We start from the raw sequence: 16,598 nt of genomic DNA, 5'->3' as shown, positions 1-16,598 counted from the left end.
TTTTAAGTGTAGAATTTAGTAGTGTTAAATATATTCATACTGTTGTGCACCAATGTCCATAACCCTTCTCATCTTGCAAAACTGAAACTCTGTACCCATTGCAGAGTAATGGCCCCTGTGGGAGCAACACTTCTACTTTCTGTCTCTATGACTTTGACTACTCTAGGTACCTCACATAAGTGGAATCATGCAGCATTTATCTTTTTGTGACTGGCTTATTTCATTTAGCATAGTTTCCTCAAAGTTCATCCATGTTACAGCACATGATAGGGATTTCCTTCATTTTTCATGCAGCATAATGTTCGATCCTATGTAAATACCACATCTTGTTTTTCCATTCATCTGTCAGTGAACTTGGGTTGCTTCCGCTTTTTGACTATTGTGAATAATGCTGCTGGGAATATGAATGTTGTTTTTCTATTTGAATCCAGGATCCAAACAAGAATTATGCATCCAATATTGTGTTAACAAATTCAATTTCTGCTAGAGATTAGCTGGTGTTGACTTATTGCTAGTCACCAGGGACTCAGACTCTATCCAAATGCACATGGATAGGGGCGCCTGGGTGGCGCAGTCGGTTAAGCGTCCGACTTCAGCCAGGTCACGATCTCGCGGTCCGTGAGTTCGAGCCCCGCGTCGGGCTCTGGGCTGATGGCTCAGAGCCTGGAGCCTGCTTCCGATTCTGTGTCTCCCTCTCTCTCTGCCCCTCCCCCGTTCATGCTCTGTCTCTCTCTGTCCCAAAAATAAATAAACGTTGAAAAAAAAAAAATTAAAAAAAAAAAACAAAAAAAAAACAAATGCACATGGATAGCATAGTATCTTATACATGATTGAGCTTGATTTAGAAACCTGATGCTAAATACAGTAACTCATAGTGGGTGTTGGTGAGTGTGAGTGCACCTCACTTCTGGTATTAGCCTTTCACCCCTGGCTTTTCTCCATCCGTACATCCTCCCTCCCTCATTGCGCCTCAAGGAAAATGGTGAGTGAGGAGTGAGGAGGTAGAAACTGTGTGTGCACGATCCAGAGTCTTCCTCTCCTCTTCCTTTGGTTTCTGGCTATTCTAACGTGTTTTGCAATTCTGGGGATAAGGTGGTGAGAGTGGGGGGCTGGCTGTGTTTCAGTGTTGCCACAACTGGGTAGATAATCTGTTGATTATACAGTTTGTCTCCCCAGCTTAGCTAGTACACAGGTATTTGGCCCACATCTCCTAACTCTTTGTTTTACTTGTCAGTTGGTTCATCTCCAGTATGAGGGGCAAAATATTTCTTTTTTTTTTTTTTTTTTTTTTTTTTTTTTTTTTTTTAAATTTTTTTTTTCAACGTTTATTTATTTTTGGGACAGAGAGAGACAGAGCATGAACGGGGGAGGGGCAGAGAGAGAGGGAGACACAGAATCGGAAACAGGCTCCAGGCTCCGAGCCATCAGCCCAGAGCCCGACGCGGGGCTCGAACTCACGGACCGCGAGATCGTGACCTGGCTGAAGTCGGATGCTTAACCGACTGCGCCACCCAGGCGCCCCAAAATATTTCTTTTTATTGGATTTCTTAAAATGCCTCAGTTATCAGGGGGACACCTGAATACCAAACTCGACCATCTATCTGCATGCTGGACCTCCTTCTGTTGTATAAATCTGATTAGGACAACAAGTTACAGTTTGGAAGATGCCTAGATCTCTGTAGACCCATGTAAAAGAAATACGGTATTGCCAAAGAGTTATTAATGTTAAATTAATTTGACTTTCCTCACTCTAGAGACATACCTGTTGAGGTTACTAATGCCAGTTATGAGAAGTAGAGAACTCCTCTTTGCTACAAGCACAGGGAAAATTTTACTCTTTTTAAAAACTCTGTTTGCGGGGCGCCTGGGTGGCGCAGTCGGTTGAGCCCCCGACTTCAGCCAGGTCACGATCTTGCGGTCCGTGAGTTCGAGCCCCGCGTCGGGCTCTGGGCTGATGGCTCAGAGCCTGGAGCCTGTTTCCGATTCTGTGTCTCCCTCTCTCTCTGCCCCTCCCCCGTTCATGCTCTGTCTCTCTCTGTCCCAAAAATAAATAAAAAACGTTGAAAAAAAAATTAAAAAAAAACAAAAACAAAAAAAAACTCTGTTTAGAAAAAAATTATTTTTCATTGCTAAAAACATGAGAAATGCAGAAAAGTACAAAGAATAAAACAAAGGATACAAAAGCTTATCATCCAGAAAGAACCACTTTTCATGTTTTAGTACATCAGTTTTATCTCCAATCCACACTTCTCCTTTGAGCTCCAGACTCTGTATCAAACATCTCACTTGATAGCACATCTTGAATGTCCTAGAGTCCACATTCAGCATGACCAAGAATAAACTCATATTCCTCTCACCCAAACCTGTTCCCCTTAGCACATGTTTCCCATATCAGAGTGTTGGTGTCTTCCAGCTGTTCACACTAGAAACCTCAGCCATTCTGAAAGTTCTTTTTCCTTTACATTCCACATCCAATCCTACGTGAAATTCTATTGATTTTAATTTTTCTATATGCCTCAGATTCTTTACTTGTTTATATTCTCAGCACTACTCCCCCATCCATGCTGCCATCATAGGCCACGTGGATTATGATCGATTCCACACTGGTTCTTTTCTCTTCTAGCTGCCTCATGCTGGCCCCTCGTAATTTGTTCTCCATACAGAGACAAATATTTTCAAAGTGCAAATCTGATGATATCTTCCATACCCACCCTCACTTGTTTTCCCAGTCCCTCAGCAGTAAAGACTTCTGACCCTGGCATATAATGCCCCGCATGACCTGGCCCTATTACCTCTCTAGCCCCATCCCACACCATTCTCTGCCCAGCTTTTTTTACTTCAGCCACATGGCCTTTTTTAAGTTCCTTATACTTGCTGTAGTCCCTCATACCACTGGGCTTTGCCCATACTGTAGTCCCTGCTGAGACAGATCTTTATGTAGGTACTGCACAGTCGTCCATCACAGCTCAGTCACCAGAGAAGCCTTCACTGACCTCCCTAACCAGGTCAAATTGTCCCTGATAAAGGTTCTCCACCAAGCACATCTCCATCACAGCATTTAGAATGTGCAATGTATGTGTGTGTGTGTGTGTGTGTGTGTGTGTGTGTGTGTGTTGTTTGTTATTTAAGCTTTTATTTACATTCCAGTTAGTTGGGGCACCTGGGTGGCTCAGTCGGTTGAACATTTAACTCTGGATTTCAGCTTAGTTCATGATCTCATGGTTCATGGGATCAAGCCCCGTGTGGGGCTCTATGCTGAAAGTGTGGAGCTTGCTTGGGATTCTCTCCTTCCCTCTCTCTGCCCCTTCTCTGCTCACGCTGTCTCTTTCTCTCAAAATAAACTAAAAAAATAAATAAATTCCAGTTAGTTAACGTACAGTGTAATATTAGTCTCAGAAGTGCAATATAGTGATTCCACACTCCATACGTGTGTGTTTGTTTCTTAATGTAGGTCCTACCTCACTGGACTGGGAGCTCCTTGAGGGTGGGAAATGTGACAATATTTGCTCACTCTGGTATCCTGAACACCTAGAACATACTCAATAAACATTTGAGGAATAAGCAAATGCCTTTACTTCTGGTCTTCTATATACACTCATATTTGCAAAAAATGGAAACATAGTCTATCTACTGTTTTTCCCCCTGCTTAACAATAAGTGAACATTTGAGGACTATTCTTTGACAAAACCCACTTCTTGGAATTTTTGCTGTTTCCAGTTTATTCTGTGATTCTTCATTTGGAAAGTCTACTTTAGAGTTGGATAGGGATAAAGGATCTGAAATAGTACTGGTCACAGCTATGACATCTGATCCTCTTTCAAGGCCCATTTCTGCACCTGGAGACATCTCTGGTCTGTGGAGAAAGATAGGACAGTCGCTAATGTGTGGGAGCAGAGAGATGAGCTTTACAGCACTACTCTGCTTCTGTTCCACTGAGGTCCTTTTGGATGTAAGGAACAGTTTCAATAAAGTTACTTCAAGAAAAGTGCGATCTAGGCAGAAATCTCTCTAAAACCCAAGAGCAGAGCCCTAACTAGGGCTGGAGGGTGGTTTTAGGATCAGAGTGGCCTCAAGGCTTCAGCAACAGGAGCCTATGACTTTCTACCTAGTTTCAGAGTGACCTGTCTCAGCTTCTCTCTTCATGTTGGCTTCAGTCTTCTCTTCGTACCTTCCAGGTCTTTCTGCTCTCTCTGCTTACTTACCTTCTGCATCTCTTCTGCTTTTCAAAAGTTGGCTTGAAATGGCTTTAGTTTGGTTCTGACTCTATCATCTGGTATTTCTTTATGCTTCCTTTTACCTCCTATTTATTCTCTCAAATGGCAAACTCTGTGTTTCTTATTTCAAATTAGAGAGAGTGTCTCTAATTGTCCTGTTGGATTTTTTTGAGCCAGCTCTTTGTGTCCCTAAACTAATCTCTATATACACTCTCTATGTATACCTTTGGATGGGTGCACCCACTCTAGTCCAAATAGCAAAGGGGAGTAGCAGAGTCACGTAGTACCCTAAATGGCTTCCTGGGCAAGATCGGTCTGGGCTAGGAATTTTCCATTAAATTATGGCCTGGGCAAATCAGATGCTATAACTTGACTTCCCTAATACAGCCAGTGTAACTTGGGATAAAGTGCCCAACTTCAGTTTGGAGTCTTGGTTTCCTCAGGTTTAAAAAGGAGAAAATAATCTATTTTTAAAAAAAATTTTTTTTTTAACGTTTATTTATTTTTTTGGGACAGAGAGAGACAGAGCATGAACGGGGGAGGGGCAGAGAGAGAGGGAGACACAGAATCAGAAACAGGCTCCAGGCTCTGAGCCATCAGCCCAGAGCCCGACGCGGGGCTCGAACTCACGGACCGCGAGATCGTGACCTGGCTGAAGTCGGACGCTTAACCGACTGCGCCACCCAGGCGCCCCGAAAATAATCTATTTTATCAAGGCATCAGGATAAAAGGAAATAGGATAACACAAAGCATACGGAGCACTTAGTCCAGTAACATCTTAACAAACGATGCTTTCTATAGTAATAGTGTCATCTATAGTGTATTAATATACAGTTGACCCTTGAACAACACAAGTTTGAACTGCATGGGTGCACTTATATGCAGATTTTTTACAGTACAGTGCTGTAAATGTATTTTCTCTCTATGATTTTCTTTATAACCTTTCCTTTTCTCTAGCTTGCCTTATTGTAAGAATACAGTGTATAATACATACGTATTATAATACATATAATATGAAAAATGTGTTAATTAACTATGTTATTTTTTTTTACTTTATTTATTTATTTTGAGAGAGGGAGAGGGAAACAGAGAGAGAGAGAGAATGAGAGCATGAGCAGGGGAGGGGCAGAGAGAGGGAGAGAATTCCAAGCAGCTCCGCATTGGGAGCACAGAGTCCGATGCTGGGCTCAGACCCACAAACCATGAGATCATGACCTGACCCACAACCAAAAGTCAGACGCTTAACCGACCAAGCCACCCATGCACTCCTCAATGATTTATATTATTGGTAAGGCTTTTGGTCAACAGTAGGCTACTTAGTTAAGTTTTTGGTGGTAGTCAAAGTTATATGTAGATTTTCAACTGCACAGAGTTTGGTGTTCCTGATCCCCATGTTGTTTAAGGGTCAACTGTATTTGTAATTAACATATATTAATATATTACATATATTAATATAATTGAAATAATATATTTTAAAATTGCCTCTGATTAGACTGGGTTACTTCTGGGAAGAATTTCCCAATGGATAAATTCTTCTATGAATTGTTGTGACTCTGGGTAGAACAATATTTCTGATGCACAGGGTGGAGTAATGGGAATGTTTATTTCCCTGGGGAGATGGTGGTCTATGGGCCTCTCTACACTGACTATATGGAAATTAGCCAAGATAACATGGGGACAATAGATAGCCTGTAGGTACTATCAAAGGTCATTGTACTGAAAGAGTTTTTGGTCTGAAGCCAGAAGTCAGATTTAGACTGAAATACACATACTTTCTTTTATATAGAAAGGTTTAAAAAATGTTTTTTTACATTTATTTATTTAAAAAAAAATTTTTTAACGTTTATTTTATTTATTTATTTATTTATTTATTTTTTCAACGTTTATTTATTTTTGGGACAGAGAGAGACAGAGCATGAATGGGGGAGGGGCAGAGAGAGAGGGAGACACAGAATCGGAAACAGGCTCCAGGCTGTAAGCCATCAGCCCAGAGCCTGACGCAGGGCTCGAACTCACGGACCGCGAGATGGTGACCTGGCTGAAGTCGGACGCTTAACCGACTGCGCCACCCAGGCACCCCAACGTTTATTTATTTTTGAGACAGAGAGAGACACAGCACGAACAGGGGAGGGGCATAGAGAGAGGGAGACACCGAATCTGAAACAGGCTCCAGGCTCTGAGCTGTCAGCACAGAGCCCGACGCGGGGCTCGAACTCAGGGACCGTGAGATCATGACCTGAGCCGAAGTTGGACACGTAACCGACTGAGCCACCCAGGCACCCCTTACGTTTATTTATTTTTGATAGACAGAGAGAGACAGAGCACAAATGGGGGAGGGGCAGAGAGAGAGGGAGACACAGAATCCGAAGCAGGCTCCAGGCTCCGAGCTGTCAGCATAGAGCCCGATGCGGGGCTCGCACTCACAAACGGTGAGATCGTGACCTGAGCCGAAGTCAGATGCTTAACCAACTGAGCCACCCAGGCGCCCCTATATAGAAAGTTTTGAATAATAATAACTAATGCTTACATAGGGCTTCATATATGTCAGACATTGTTTTAAAGGAATCACATATATTCATTCATTTCCCCTTTTTCACAACACCTGGAGGTGGACACTATTGCTACCACCAATGTACAGATAAAGATACTGAGACATTGACCTGTTCTTAAAATCCTTTCAATAAACTGACCTTACTTTAACCTTATGCCTGTCTCTAGTTCTTTGTCTTCTGGGTACCACGTTTGGTATTGCTATTCCTTCAGGGCTGGAGTCTTGCCTCACTCCTCCAGCTTATTTCCAGGGCTAATATTCTCCCATAAACTTCAAACCTGAGGGCTGCTGCCAGAGCCCTTAATACCCCCCACCGCCTTTTTAAAAACAGTCCAGAGTTTTATTTATTTATTTATACACCTTATTACGCCATGAATTCATAAGGAATGGGTCCTAGAAGTTCAGGTTCCTTTGTGTTGATTTTTACAAAGTATGCTTCTCTGGTTGGAGCAGGCTGGCATTTTGGTTTGTTGGGGCTCTGGGAAGGTTGTAATAAGATGTGCTATAGAGGCATATTGATTATCCTGAATTGAAGTTACTTAAGAAACAGCCAGTGTGAGAGGAACACTCTAACCTTCTTTTGTCTCCAGAAAGCAGGAAATAAATCTATCATGTGGAAGGTAACTTCCCTGTACCCAGAGGTATAGAGACATCCGTACAGTCAGAGATTGGAAATTGAGGGCCAAGAAGGCTATGTAAGCAAACTCTGTTTAGATTCTCCACTAGTTAATAACCAAACCTAAGTTTGTCTTATCAATTCATCAGAAATTTATTTTTTTGTCTAAAAAGTATAAAAGCTACCTGCCTTGGTTACTTCTTATATCTGTGGGATCTCCATACATATGAATTAAATCTGTTTTTCCCCCCTGTTTATCTATCTTGTGCCAATTTAATTATTACACAAGCCGAAAGAACCAAGCAGGCTAGGGATAAAATTTTCCTCCTCCCCGACAAGTTGAACCCAAGTACTTTTCTTTTTGGTTTTCTTCTTTTTCCGATCATACCCCTTCACACATTTCAGGAAGCTATCTTGGCTCTTAGAATGCTTAATTTGCTCAATGTATACATTAATTCTCTTGGCAAGAATCTTGCCCTTAACTTGTTTGCTTATATCAATGCCAGAAGTATGCTGGGTAATATTGTAGACTCCTGCAGTTTTACCATGGGAACATTTGTGGGGCATTCCTTTTAGAGCAGTGCTATTCCCTTAATGTCTACGACATTGCCCTTCTTCTATATTCAGATGTATGTGGCCAAAGGAACAAGTCCATGTTTTCTAAAAAGCTTGGAGAACACATAGTGGGTGCCTCTTTGCTTTTGTGTTAGTCATTTTGGTGAATTATTGGAATATGGTGGTTTGGGGGAAGGAAGGAAGGAAGGAAGGAAGGAAGGAAGGAAGGAAGGAAGGAAGAAAAAGAACCTCTTAAAATCTTGAGCAAATTTGGCCAAGAGGCAAACTGGGACAAAAAACCATAATGGGGCAATGAGTGAGAGGTACATAAAGATAAATGGTTCAAAAATAAGTGTCTTTTGGGAAATTCTCTTTTTGAGAAAACTGGAATTGCCATGAGGGCAGGTGTAGAAGCTAGAAGGTACCAAGTTGGGCTGTAGATGTTTCCATAGTGAGTGCTTGGAGGTGAGGCCCACATTGGAGTCTGTGGAGGAAGGGTCGTATGGTGGTTAGTGTGTGGGTCAGACAGAAGAATATCCTGATATTGCTCTGTTTCTGTCTAAGCAAGCCCATTTGGTTGTAAGGAGCAGAGAGGCTCAATCAAGCTACCTTGAGAAAGGGGGATTTAGGGATATAGAAATTCAGAATTTCTCTGAAATTTGATAATTAGAGTCTTAACTGGAGCTGGAGAGTGGTCCAGATTCAAGATCACCTCAGGACCTTGAATAGTCTAAAGGGGGAGGTGGTATATGTTTAATAACTGGATTTTAAACAAACAAACAAACAAACAAACAAACAAACAAACAAACAAACAAAAAGCCTCTGGTTTATAACACTTGCCAATTTCTATGATGTAAATACTCCTATTGTGGCCAATTTCAACCAACATAGTATCACTTAACCTGAAGTTGGGAATAAATAGACACAACTCTCTCTAGTTAGTTAAAGTCTATTCCAGCACACCAAGTGTTAATTTTAGTTTTTTTTCCTGAACTTTCCAAGTTTTCAAGAAGGTGATTTATTATTGTTTTATAATCAGAAAAAAGTAACAAAAATTATTAAAAAATAAATATAAATATATGGGATGTGGGCTGGCATATTAAGGACAAAATTCTCCAATTTTGCCATTTGTTGAGGGTCAGTCTTCACTTTTGCTGTTGGCCCCTGGGACCACCTTAGGGCTTGCAGCAGGTTTGGTTGGACTCACAGCTGCCTTCAAGAAGTCACTTCCAAATTTTGACTCCCTATTTTGTGGACATTGTTGCAGAAAGAGTTTACTCAGAACCACCTGGTGGGGGTCTCAGGAACCCCTGGCCTTCCTTAAGTTCAGGTCTGCAAAGGACACTCCAGAGTGATGCTTAGGGACCTGGCAAGGTGGCTCTGAATAGAGTTTGGGAAAACTATAACCAATATATGGCAAGTCTTTCATTGTGTTGACTAAAACATACAAATTTAGACTATGGAAAGTGTTTGCTGTATGTGGCATTTGTAACAGAAAATGAAGCCTTGACACAGGCTCATAATCACCTCCAGATTTAAATTATGAAACAGTTGGCTCTGGGCTTGGCCCTGTACTCAGATTTTGGTTTCTGGGCTCCCCACTTAGATCAGCCTTATGTTCCTTCTCATGCAAACTTCCAACTTCCCGTTTCTGACTCCTGCAGCCCCCCAGCTCATTATTCTCTTATGAAAGCATTTATCTTTTGTTACTATTATGCTGGGACCAGGTTGTCAAGAGGAGTTGGCTTGAGGGGCCCAGGGCTAGGCCTCTGATGGGCAGGGGCTAGGGGCCTTGGGCAGCCTTGAATCAGGCAGGGAGGAGAGAGACCAAGCCATAGCGTCTGCAGGATGGGAGTGGCAGAGACTGGGGTGCACCACCCATAGGCTGGGGATACACAAGTGAACCTGACCTGAAGTAGAGGCTGTAGGTTCTCTGTCCTCTGGAACCAGAAGGAGATCACAGAACAGAAGGTAAGGCTACTCTTATTTGAGGCATAGGTGGACGTTCCAGTCACCTCCCACTTACAAGCACAAACATACAAAGTCTTGATTGTGCTCCTTGAGCCTGAGGTGGATAAAGCACTGGCTCAGGAGCTGCACGTCCTGAATTCTTGCCCCATTTCAGCTAATTACTAGCTGACGTTGCGTGAGTCACATAATCATCTGGGTTTATTTCATGATCTGTTGTTTGAAGCAGTTGTAGGCCAGCCGGTGATGACGCTAAGGATTTGAGAATTCTTCACATCGGACCCCAAGTGGCCTGCCTGTAACTCTTTTCTGTTGGGTCTTTCTTGATTCACTGGAGTCATCCTCTACTTTCTTCCACCTGATGGCCTTCCAAATCCTGTATCAGAGCCCTTCTTTTTCCCTTTGTTAAATACCTACAGAGCCTCTGACAGATTCACATATAACAATGGTTCTCAAGGAATAGACCTGGGACCAGGACCAGCAGCAGCAGCACCACTTGTGGCTTGTTAGAAATGCAAATTCTCAGACGCCACCCTTGATCCACCTAATTAGAAAGTCTGGGGTTGGGGCCCAGGTAATGCTGATGCATGCTCCAGTTTCACATTGCTGCCAGAGGGCATGGCTCACTGGCTTGCTCTCTTACTATTGTACCCCATTCTCCAACCCCACCCCCCTCACACACCTTGTCTTCTAGTTCTACCTAATGGTTTGTAGTTCTCCAAATACTCCTTGTTCTTTTATAACTCTGAGTGTGTTCATTCTTCCTTTCCCCTCCCCTTTTTCTCTCCTCACAAATTCTTCTTGTCCTCCTGGGTCAGCTCACACATTACCTCAGCCATGCAGGAACTCCTCTTAAGAGAGCCACTGGCTACCAAGGCAGAGCTCTTGTTCCAGTTTTTGATTATTCTTTCATCCAACCATGAAATCTGTCTATCCGCCTCATATTACTTGACTGAATCATATGTAACTGGGCTTGTGCCAGACTCTGGGATGTAGAATGACTTGACTTGTGTGCTCACAGCTTACTGGGGGAGACAGACCGTGAGCCAGACTAATGACAATACAGTGCTTTAGTGCATCTGCAGAAGCATGAACACACACGCAAGACTTGCAATAAATGTAGGTATGTTGGGGAAGCTTTAGGAAGACAAGAGAGACATTTATCTTGAAGGATAAATAGGCATTTTGCAGGCAGCAAGGAAAGTATGAAGTCCAGGTCTCCCTTGGTAGCATTTAGACCCTGAAGCAAATATTTCTTTGTTCACTCTGCTGCTCATCCTGGAGAAATCAAGTGAAAATGAACTCATGTTAAATGTGTATGTGTGTATATATTTCAGTTTTTTCTTCTGACAGGAAATACGAGGTCTCTGAATCAGAGAAAAGATCATTTATTACTCACAGATCATCTTCTTACCAATTCCCTGCATCCCTATCTCTTTAGTAATGTGCAGTGGGGTTGTACCACAGGAGATAAGCACTGAAACTGGAAGACTCAGCTTATATGGATAGCACAGGCATGTGAGGCCATTTTCTCCTCCTCCTCCTCCTGAGAGAGAAACCTTTATTCTGGAATGTAAACAAATCCTCTCTGGGGAGGGGGCGAGCAGTCTCTACTTTTCCTTTTCTACGTTGGAATATATATAAGTGAGTGGCTTCAGATACTACACTTGATCTTAGCCAAAAGGCCCGAGAAGTGATAAGCAAATGGCTTCAGGAGGAAATAAGTCCCTAAAGCTCCCAGGGGCAATACACCATCTCTAACTTCTGAGGCATGTTCTTTATTGAATCTTCCTTCAGCCCGGTATACCAGTGCTCTTTGCTCAGAAAAAGAAAAAAGGGGTCTTCCCCTTCTCTGGGATACAGCAGCAGAAGCAGTGTTGTTGGCAGTGGTGATGTTCAAGGAAGTGTGGCCCTGAAAATATGGCAGGCAGAGGCCCAGAGCACTGCAGGCGTAGCTTGTGATGCTTTGGTGCCATTGCAGTTGTGACTATTTCCTAAAAAGGTAAACACGGTCTCAGCTGACTTTGTGAAGTCCTTCTGTCAGTGATGAGTTAGGTGCTTGAGCGTTGATTGAAGTGCAGCAGCAGACAGCAGGAGATAGAGCTGACTGGACATTGGTGGGGTTGGTGGAGAGAGACTCTCAGGTCAGGGGACTGGAAGGTGGGGTCCTCTAACTTTGATCAAAGTCACAGTTACACTGAAGTGTTTCTGGGAAAGCCTCTGTTGGAGATTATGATTCTACTGGGTCATTGGGGAACAGTGGAAGGTGAAAACGTTGGGCTTTAGAATCAGGCAGACCTGAGTTCAAATCTCAGTTCTGTCATTCAGTAGCTATGTGTCTTAATTTGTCTTCACCACAAAGTAGATATTAGACAAGGACCAGCTACGGGTAGTTTATTTGAGAAGCACAGTGATAGGGTGGGGAAGTGAGAGGATGAATGGGTTACTACTATGAGCAACTAGAGCTCAGTGCTCTGAGAGTCTTATGATAGACAGGGTAGAATGCACTCAGTAGTGTCCCATGAAGAGACAAGGAAGCTAGTGTTTTTATCTACCAACTTCTGGCTTTCAGTTGCAGGTCAGTCTGGGGGGCACCTCTGGTGAGCCCACATGCTCTTGTAGCTGGAAAACTCTCTCAGGCAGAGTGATGCTATTGGTGTGCTTCTGGGAACTTTCTGTGGGTGACCTCCAGGATGTACTGAGGGGCTATGGACAAGATACTAATTATGTGATCTTACCTGTCTCCATGTCTCCAAAATGGAGTTCATAAAACTTAACTACACTGGATTGGTGGGAAGATTAAGCACAACAGAGTTCATAAAATGCCTCTCATAGTTCTTGAAGCATAGTCGATACTCTATAAATGAGAGCTTTAGTAGCATTAAGTTAACATGACAGAACAGTGGCTTTTCCTTTGTAGCTGACTTAACACTTGTTTCTATCACGATAAGTTGTGTTAGAGAAGAAAGTTGACTGGGGTCAGAAGGGGCAATCTGTGGTTTTAGGAATAGAGATTTCCATTGAGTGAAGCTACCCATTTGTATGGAGACAGAATCTATTCCTTATAAGCATTATAAAGCCAACTAACTAGCCTAATAAGATATAATTAGATTGTTTTCCCAGTATTAAAGCTTTTGCCAGTGGCTTGTACATTTTGTGGCTATAAAGAATATCTATAAAGAATATTTGTCGGTTAATGCTAAATCTCAGAGCATATCCAGGTTGACATGGATGCCAAACTGGTTGTGTTTTTTACGTTTGCACTAAATCTAATTGTAGGTATTACCACACCTACAGTACAAGTCTGTGAATACATCCCTACTAGGAAAATGTGGGGTTGGGGAAAAGGTAACAGTTATCTGCTTATGTCAAGGGAATGGGGTGGGTGGACTTGGAAGGTATGTGAAAAATAATAAGGGAGCTTGGTGAACAGGATCCATCATGAATGGAGAATTGAATTTTATTCTTATTTTGTTTTATTTGAGGGGGAGTTGGAGTGGAGCTGAATATGGCCAGTGTTGTTCATACTTTGAGAGGTTCTGGGGGACAAGATGCCATGAGAGAGATTGGGTCATGTGTTGTCCTCAGCTCTACCAGAGGTGGTGGTTGGAGTCATTTGGGTGAAAGTGCTGAGTTCCTCCTAGTTGAGGCCTGCAGGAAGAGTCAAGGTGTGTTCGTCCCTGTGATGGGCACAGGAGGTCAACTATGTACCAGCCCTTCCCTCTCCTCTGTGCTAACAGACCCTGATTTTGTTTGGCTATCAGGTATCTACTCCTTGATCTTGGGGAAAGTGGACTGGAGCCAGCAGATGAATCATGTTTGGTGCAAGCCAATCATGTTATTCCATTTGTATTTCCTAGAGTTTGATCTCTGGTAGTCTAGTGACCCAGGAGAAGCCTAATGGGGATTTTAGGAAATATTTTCTTTGTGGTAAAAAGAAAGAGATGAAGGAGAAGAGGACTTCCCTTCTTCCTGCTTTTGGACTGGTTAGTATTGTGGCAGCTATTATGTGATCATAAGGGGACATCTCCGTCACACTGAGAATGTAACAGAGTGGGAAAATGGAAAAATTCTGTGTCATTGATGACATCACTGAGCTTCTGGATTAACCTGAGACTGCATACATTTGCCTTCTTATAGTGTGAGACTTCTGTTGTTTAAACCACTTAAAATTTTCTTCTAATGCTTATTTATTTTTGAGAGAGAGAGAGACAAAGAGCAGGGGAGGTACAGAGAGAGAGGGAGATGAAGGGTCCGAAGTGGGCTCTGCGCTGACAGCAGAGGGCCTGATGTGGGGCTCGAACTCACGAACTGTGAGATCATGACCTGAGTTGAAGTTGACCCTTAACCAACTGAGCCACCCAGGCACCCCTGTTTAAACCACTTTTGATGGACTATTCTGTTGTTGAAGCCAAAGCATCTTGATTGACAGAGCTCTGGATAAAGCACAAGTCTGGTGGGAGGGGAGATATGAAAGACCCTGACCTTAGGAATAAGTATCTATGGAAGAGAGGAAGAGCTGAGGCAGAACTGGGACCTGTGGAGGAGGCTCAGTCACCACTGACCAGGGCAGAGAATGGATTGGGACTCCCTGTTGATCACGAGGACAGCCAGTGTTCCCCACTGCTAGAAAGTGCAGTCAGACCAACACACTAGTGTTGTCTGTACATGAAAGCAGGAGCCAGACAGCAGAGGCCACTTTGGTTAGGTATTGTGGACTGGTGCAACCATGGCAAGCAAGCCCTACCATTCCTTCTGTGGGAGATGTGGGGGTCAGGACCAACATGATATTACAGCTCTGGGTAGCCTGATGGTGGTGGAGGAAACAGGGGCTTGGAAGCCAAACAGATCTGGGTCCTGCCACTCACTTGGGCAGAACTTCACTTTCCTTCTCTGTAAAATGAGGACAATCATATCTGCCCCACTGGGTTCTTATAAAGGTTAGAATACATTAGAGTGAATTAACTTCTCTAGTCTATAATATAGTGGGAGTTTATTAAAAGATGATTATTATCACTTAATAGAGACCTGCAGAGGTAATGAAGATGCTTCATGGTGTACCACTAGATGCATGGCCAATAGATGCTGAGTGAGATTAGGCCAATTTGAGACTTGCTAGGGTAATTTGGTGTTGACCTACTCTGATTAGTCTTCTAAGAGAGAAGACCCTGGGGATGGAGTTTCTGGAGATCATTTGTTCTCTGTCCACACAGACATATCTGAAACAATAGACTTTCTTGGTAGGGGGGAACATTAATATTTGCAATGACATTATTTTCCCCTGAGCAGGGAGGAAGACAAAGACAGAACATGTGCAATGCTGATATAAACAAGAATGCCAGCGATAAGTGGGTTTTCCAAAGTTCCCAAGGGACTGCGTGGGGGCTTATCATGGGGTCCCACACTCCTGAGAAGAGGGAGGGGGAAGAATGTAGAATGTTCCCTGCACATCCTATCATTGACAACTTGCATTATAAAAGCACCAGAGGTATGAATGTAATAACCAGAATCAGAAGCTTCCTGCTCACGGATATGAGGGGGAGATGGACCAAAATAGCCTCACAGCACTAATAGCAGACTCTGGGAAGCCACCCCTTCTCCTCTGGAGCCCCTTTATACACACCTCTTCTAAGTAATTTCCAACCTTTTGTTGACTCACAAAAAGAAGAAGAATAGAAGTTACTGGCGTTTGTAGTAACAGGATGAGAAAGTACGAGACTTCCTGTTGTGCGTGTGACAGCTGGTGATAAGTGGAGGGCTCTGCACAGGAAATCCGCTCAACTTCTGCAATGTGACCTGCCTGAAACTTGGGCGCTCCTTCAGTCTGGATGTTGATGGCAGGACAGGGGGGCGCCTGGACCATGGGCGACGTGGTAGAGAAGAGTTTGGAAGGGCCGCTGGCACCTTCTACGGATGAGGCCTCCCAGAAAAGAGGAGACCTGGTAGAAATCTTAAATGGGGATAAGGTAAAATTCGATGACACGGGACTCTCCTTAATTCTGCAGAATGGCCTGGACACCCTCCGCGTGGAGAATGCTCTGACAGATGTCATCTTGTGTGTGGACATTCAGGAATTCTCCTGCCACCGCGTGGTGCTTGCCGCGGCCAGCAACTATTTCAGGTCAGCATGCCTAGGATTGCAGTCAGATTGGGTGCAGGTTGTGAGGAAAATCGATATTGATGTGATAACCCAATCTAACTAGTTGACTGTTGTTGCATGTATGTTTTGTGTATCTATTTAGGTTCATGTGTCTATTCCAGATACAAGAAAGGAATCTGTTAAGCCTTAGATTTTAGATTTGTTTAAGGCATATTAAAAGAGAGATTGGTGTCATTTGAAAGCAATGTTTATATTTATGGTAAATCTTCTGTATATGTGTCATTGTTTCAGAGGATGGAAAATTACTGAAGTCATGGGGATTTTTTTCCCCCTTGGTCTGACTAGTGTGTTGGAAACATGATGTTGTCTTTGTTCACCAATGTTGTGGCCCCTCTTTTGGAGTTATCAAATGACTTGCTGAAAATTAGGGGCATCTGGTTGTGCAGCGGGTGGATTGGAAAAGAACGTAGTAACAAAGGTGCTTTAGCAGGGAGAGGCTCCCAAATATAACACACTCTGAGACCTGGGTTCCATCCCTCTCTTCCCTTCCTGACAGTGAGACTTGAGGCAAGTCACTTCATGCTCTGAGTTTCT

The 16,598-nt window shown here is 43.2% G+C and overlaps 1 protein-coding gene and 2 pseudogenes across 6 annotated transcripts in view; 1 reads left to right on the top strand and 2 right to left on the bottom strand.

Annotated features, from left to right (window-relative positions):
- KLHL6 (kelch like family member 6) overlaps positions 1-16,598 on the top strand; it is a 115,956-nt gene that overhangs the window by 36,859 nt on the left and 62,499 nt on the right. For 3 of the 6 annotated variants that reach the window (XR_015240152.1, XR_015240151.1, XM_025913847.2), the window contains exon 1: positions 15,637-16,025. Coding sequence is in view for 3 of the 6 variants with exons in the window: in XM_025913847.2 (XP_025769632.1) it covers positions 15,733-16,025 (293 nt within the window). In the remaining 3 variants the exon portion in view is untranslated. Of the gene's footprint in view, positions 1-15,632; positions 16,026-16,598 lie in introns of those variants that run through there. The other 3 variants (XM_086674827.1, XM_086674826.1, XM_086674828.1) reach the window with 2 other exon arrangements.
- LOC147577325 (large ribosomal subunit protein eL21-like) lies at positions 7,070-8,098 on the bottom strand (annotated as a pseudogene).
- LOC147577324 (U2 spliceosomal RNA) lies at positions 11,450-11,602 on the bottom strand (annotated as a pseudogene).

The sequence above is a fragment of the Puma concolor genome, chromosome C2, assembly GCF_028749965.1.
Source record: "Puma concolor isolate L17-30 chromosome C2, mPumCon1.1.hap2, whole genome shotgun sequence".
NCBI classification, from domain to species: Eukaryota; Metazoa; Chordata; class Mammalia; order Carnivora; family Felidae; genus Puma; species Puma concolor.
This window is presented reverse-complemented; position numbering and strand designations above follow the sequence as displayed.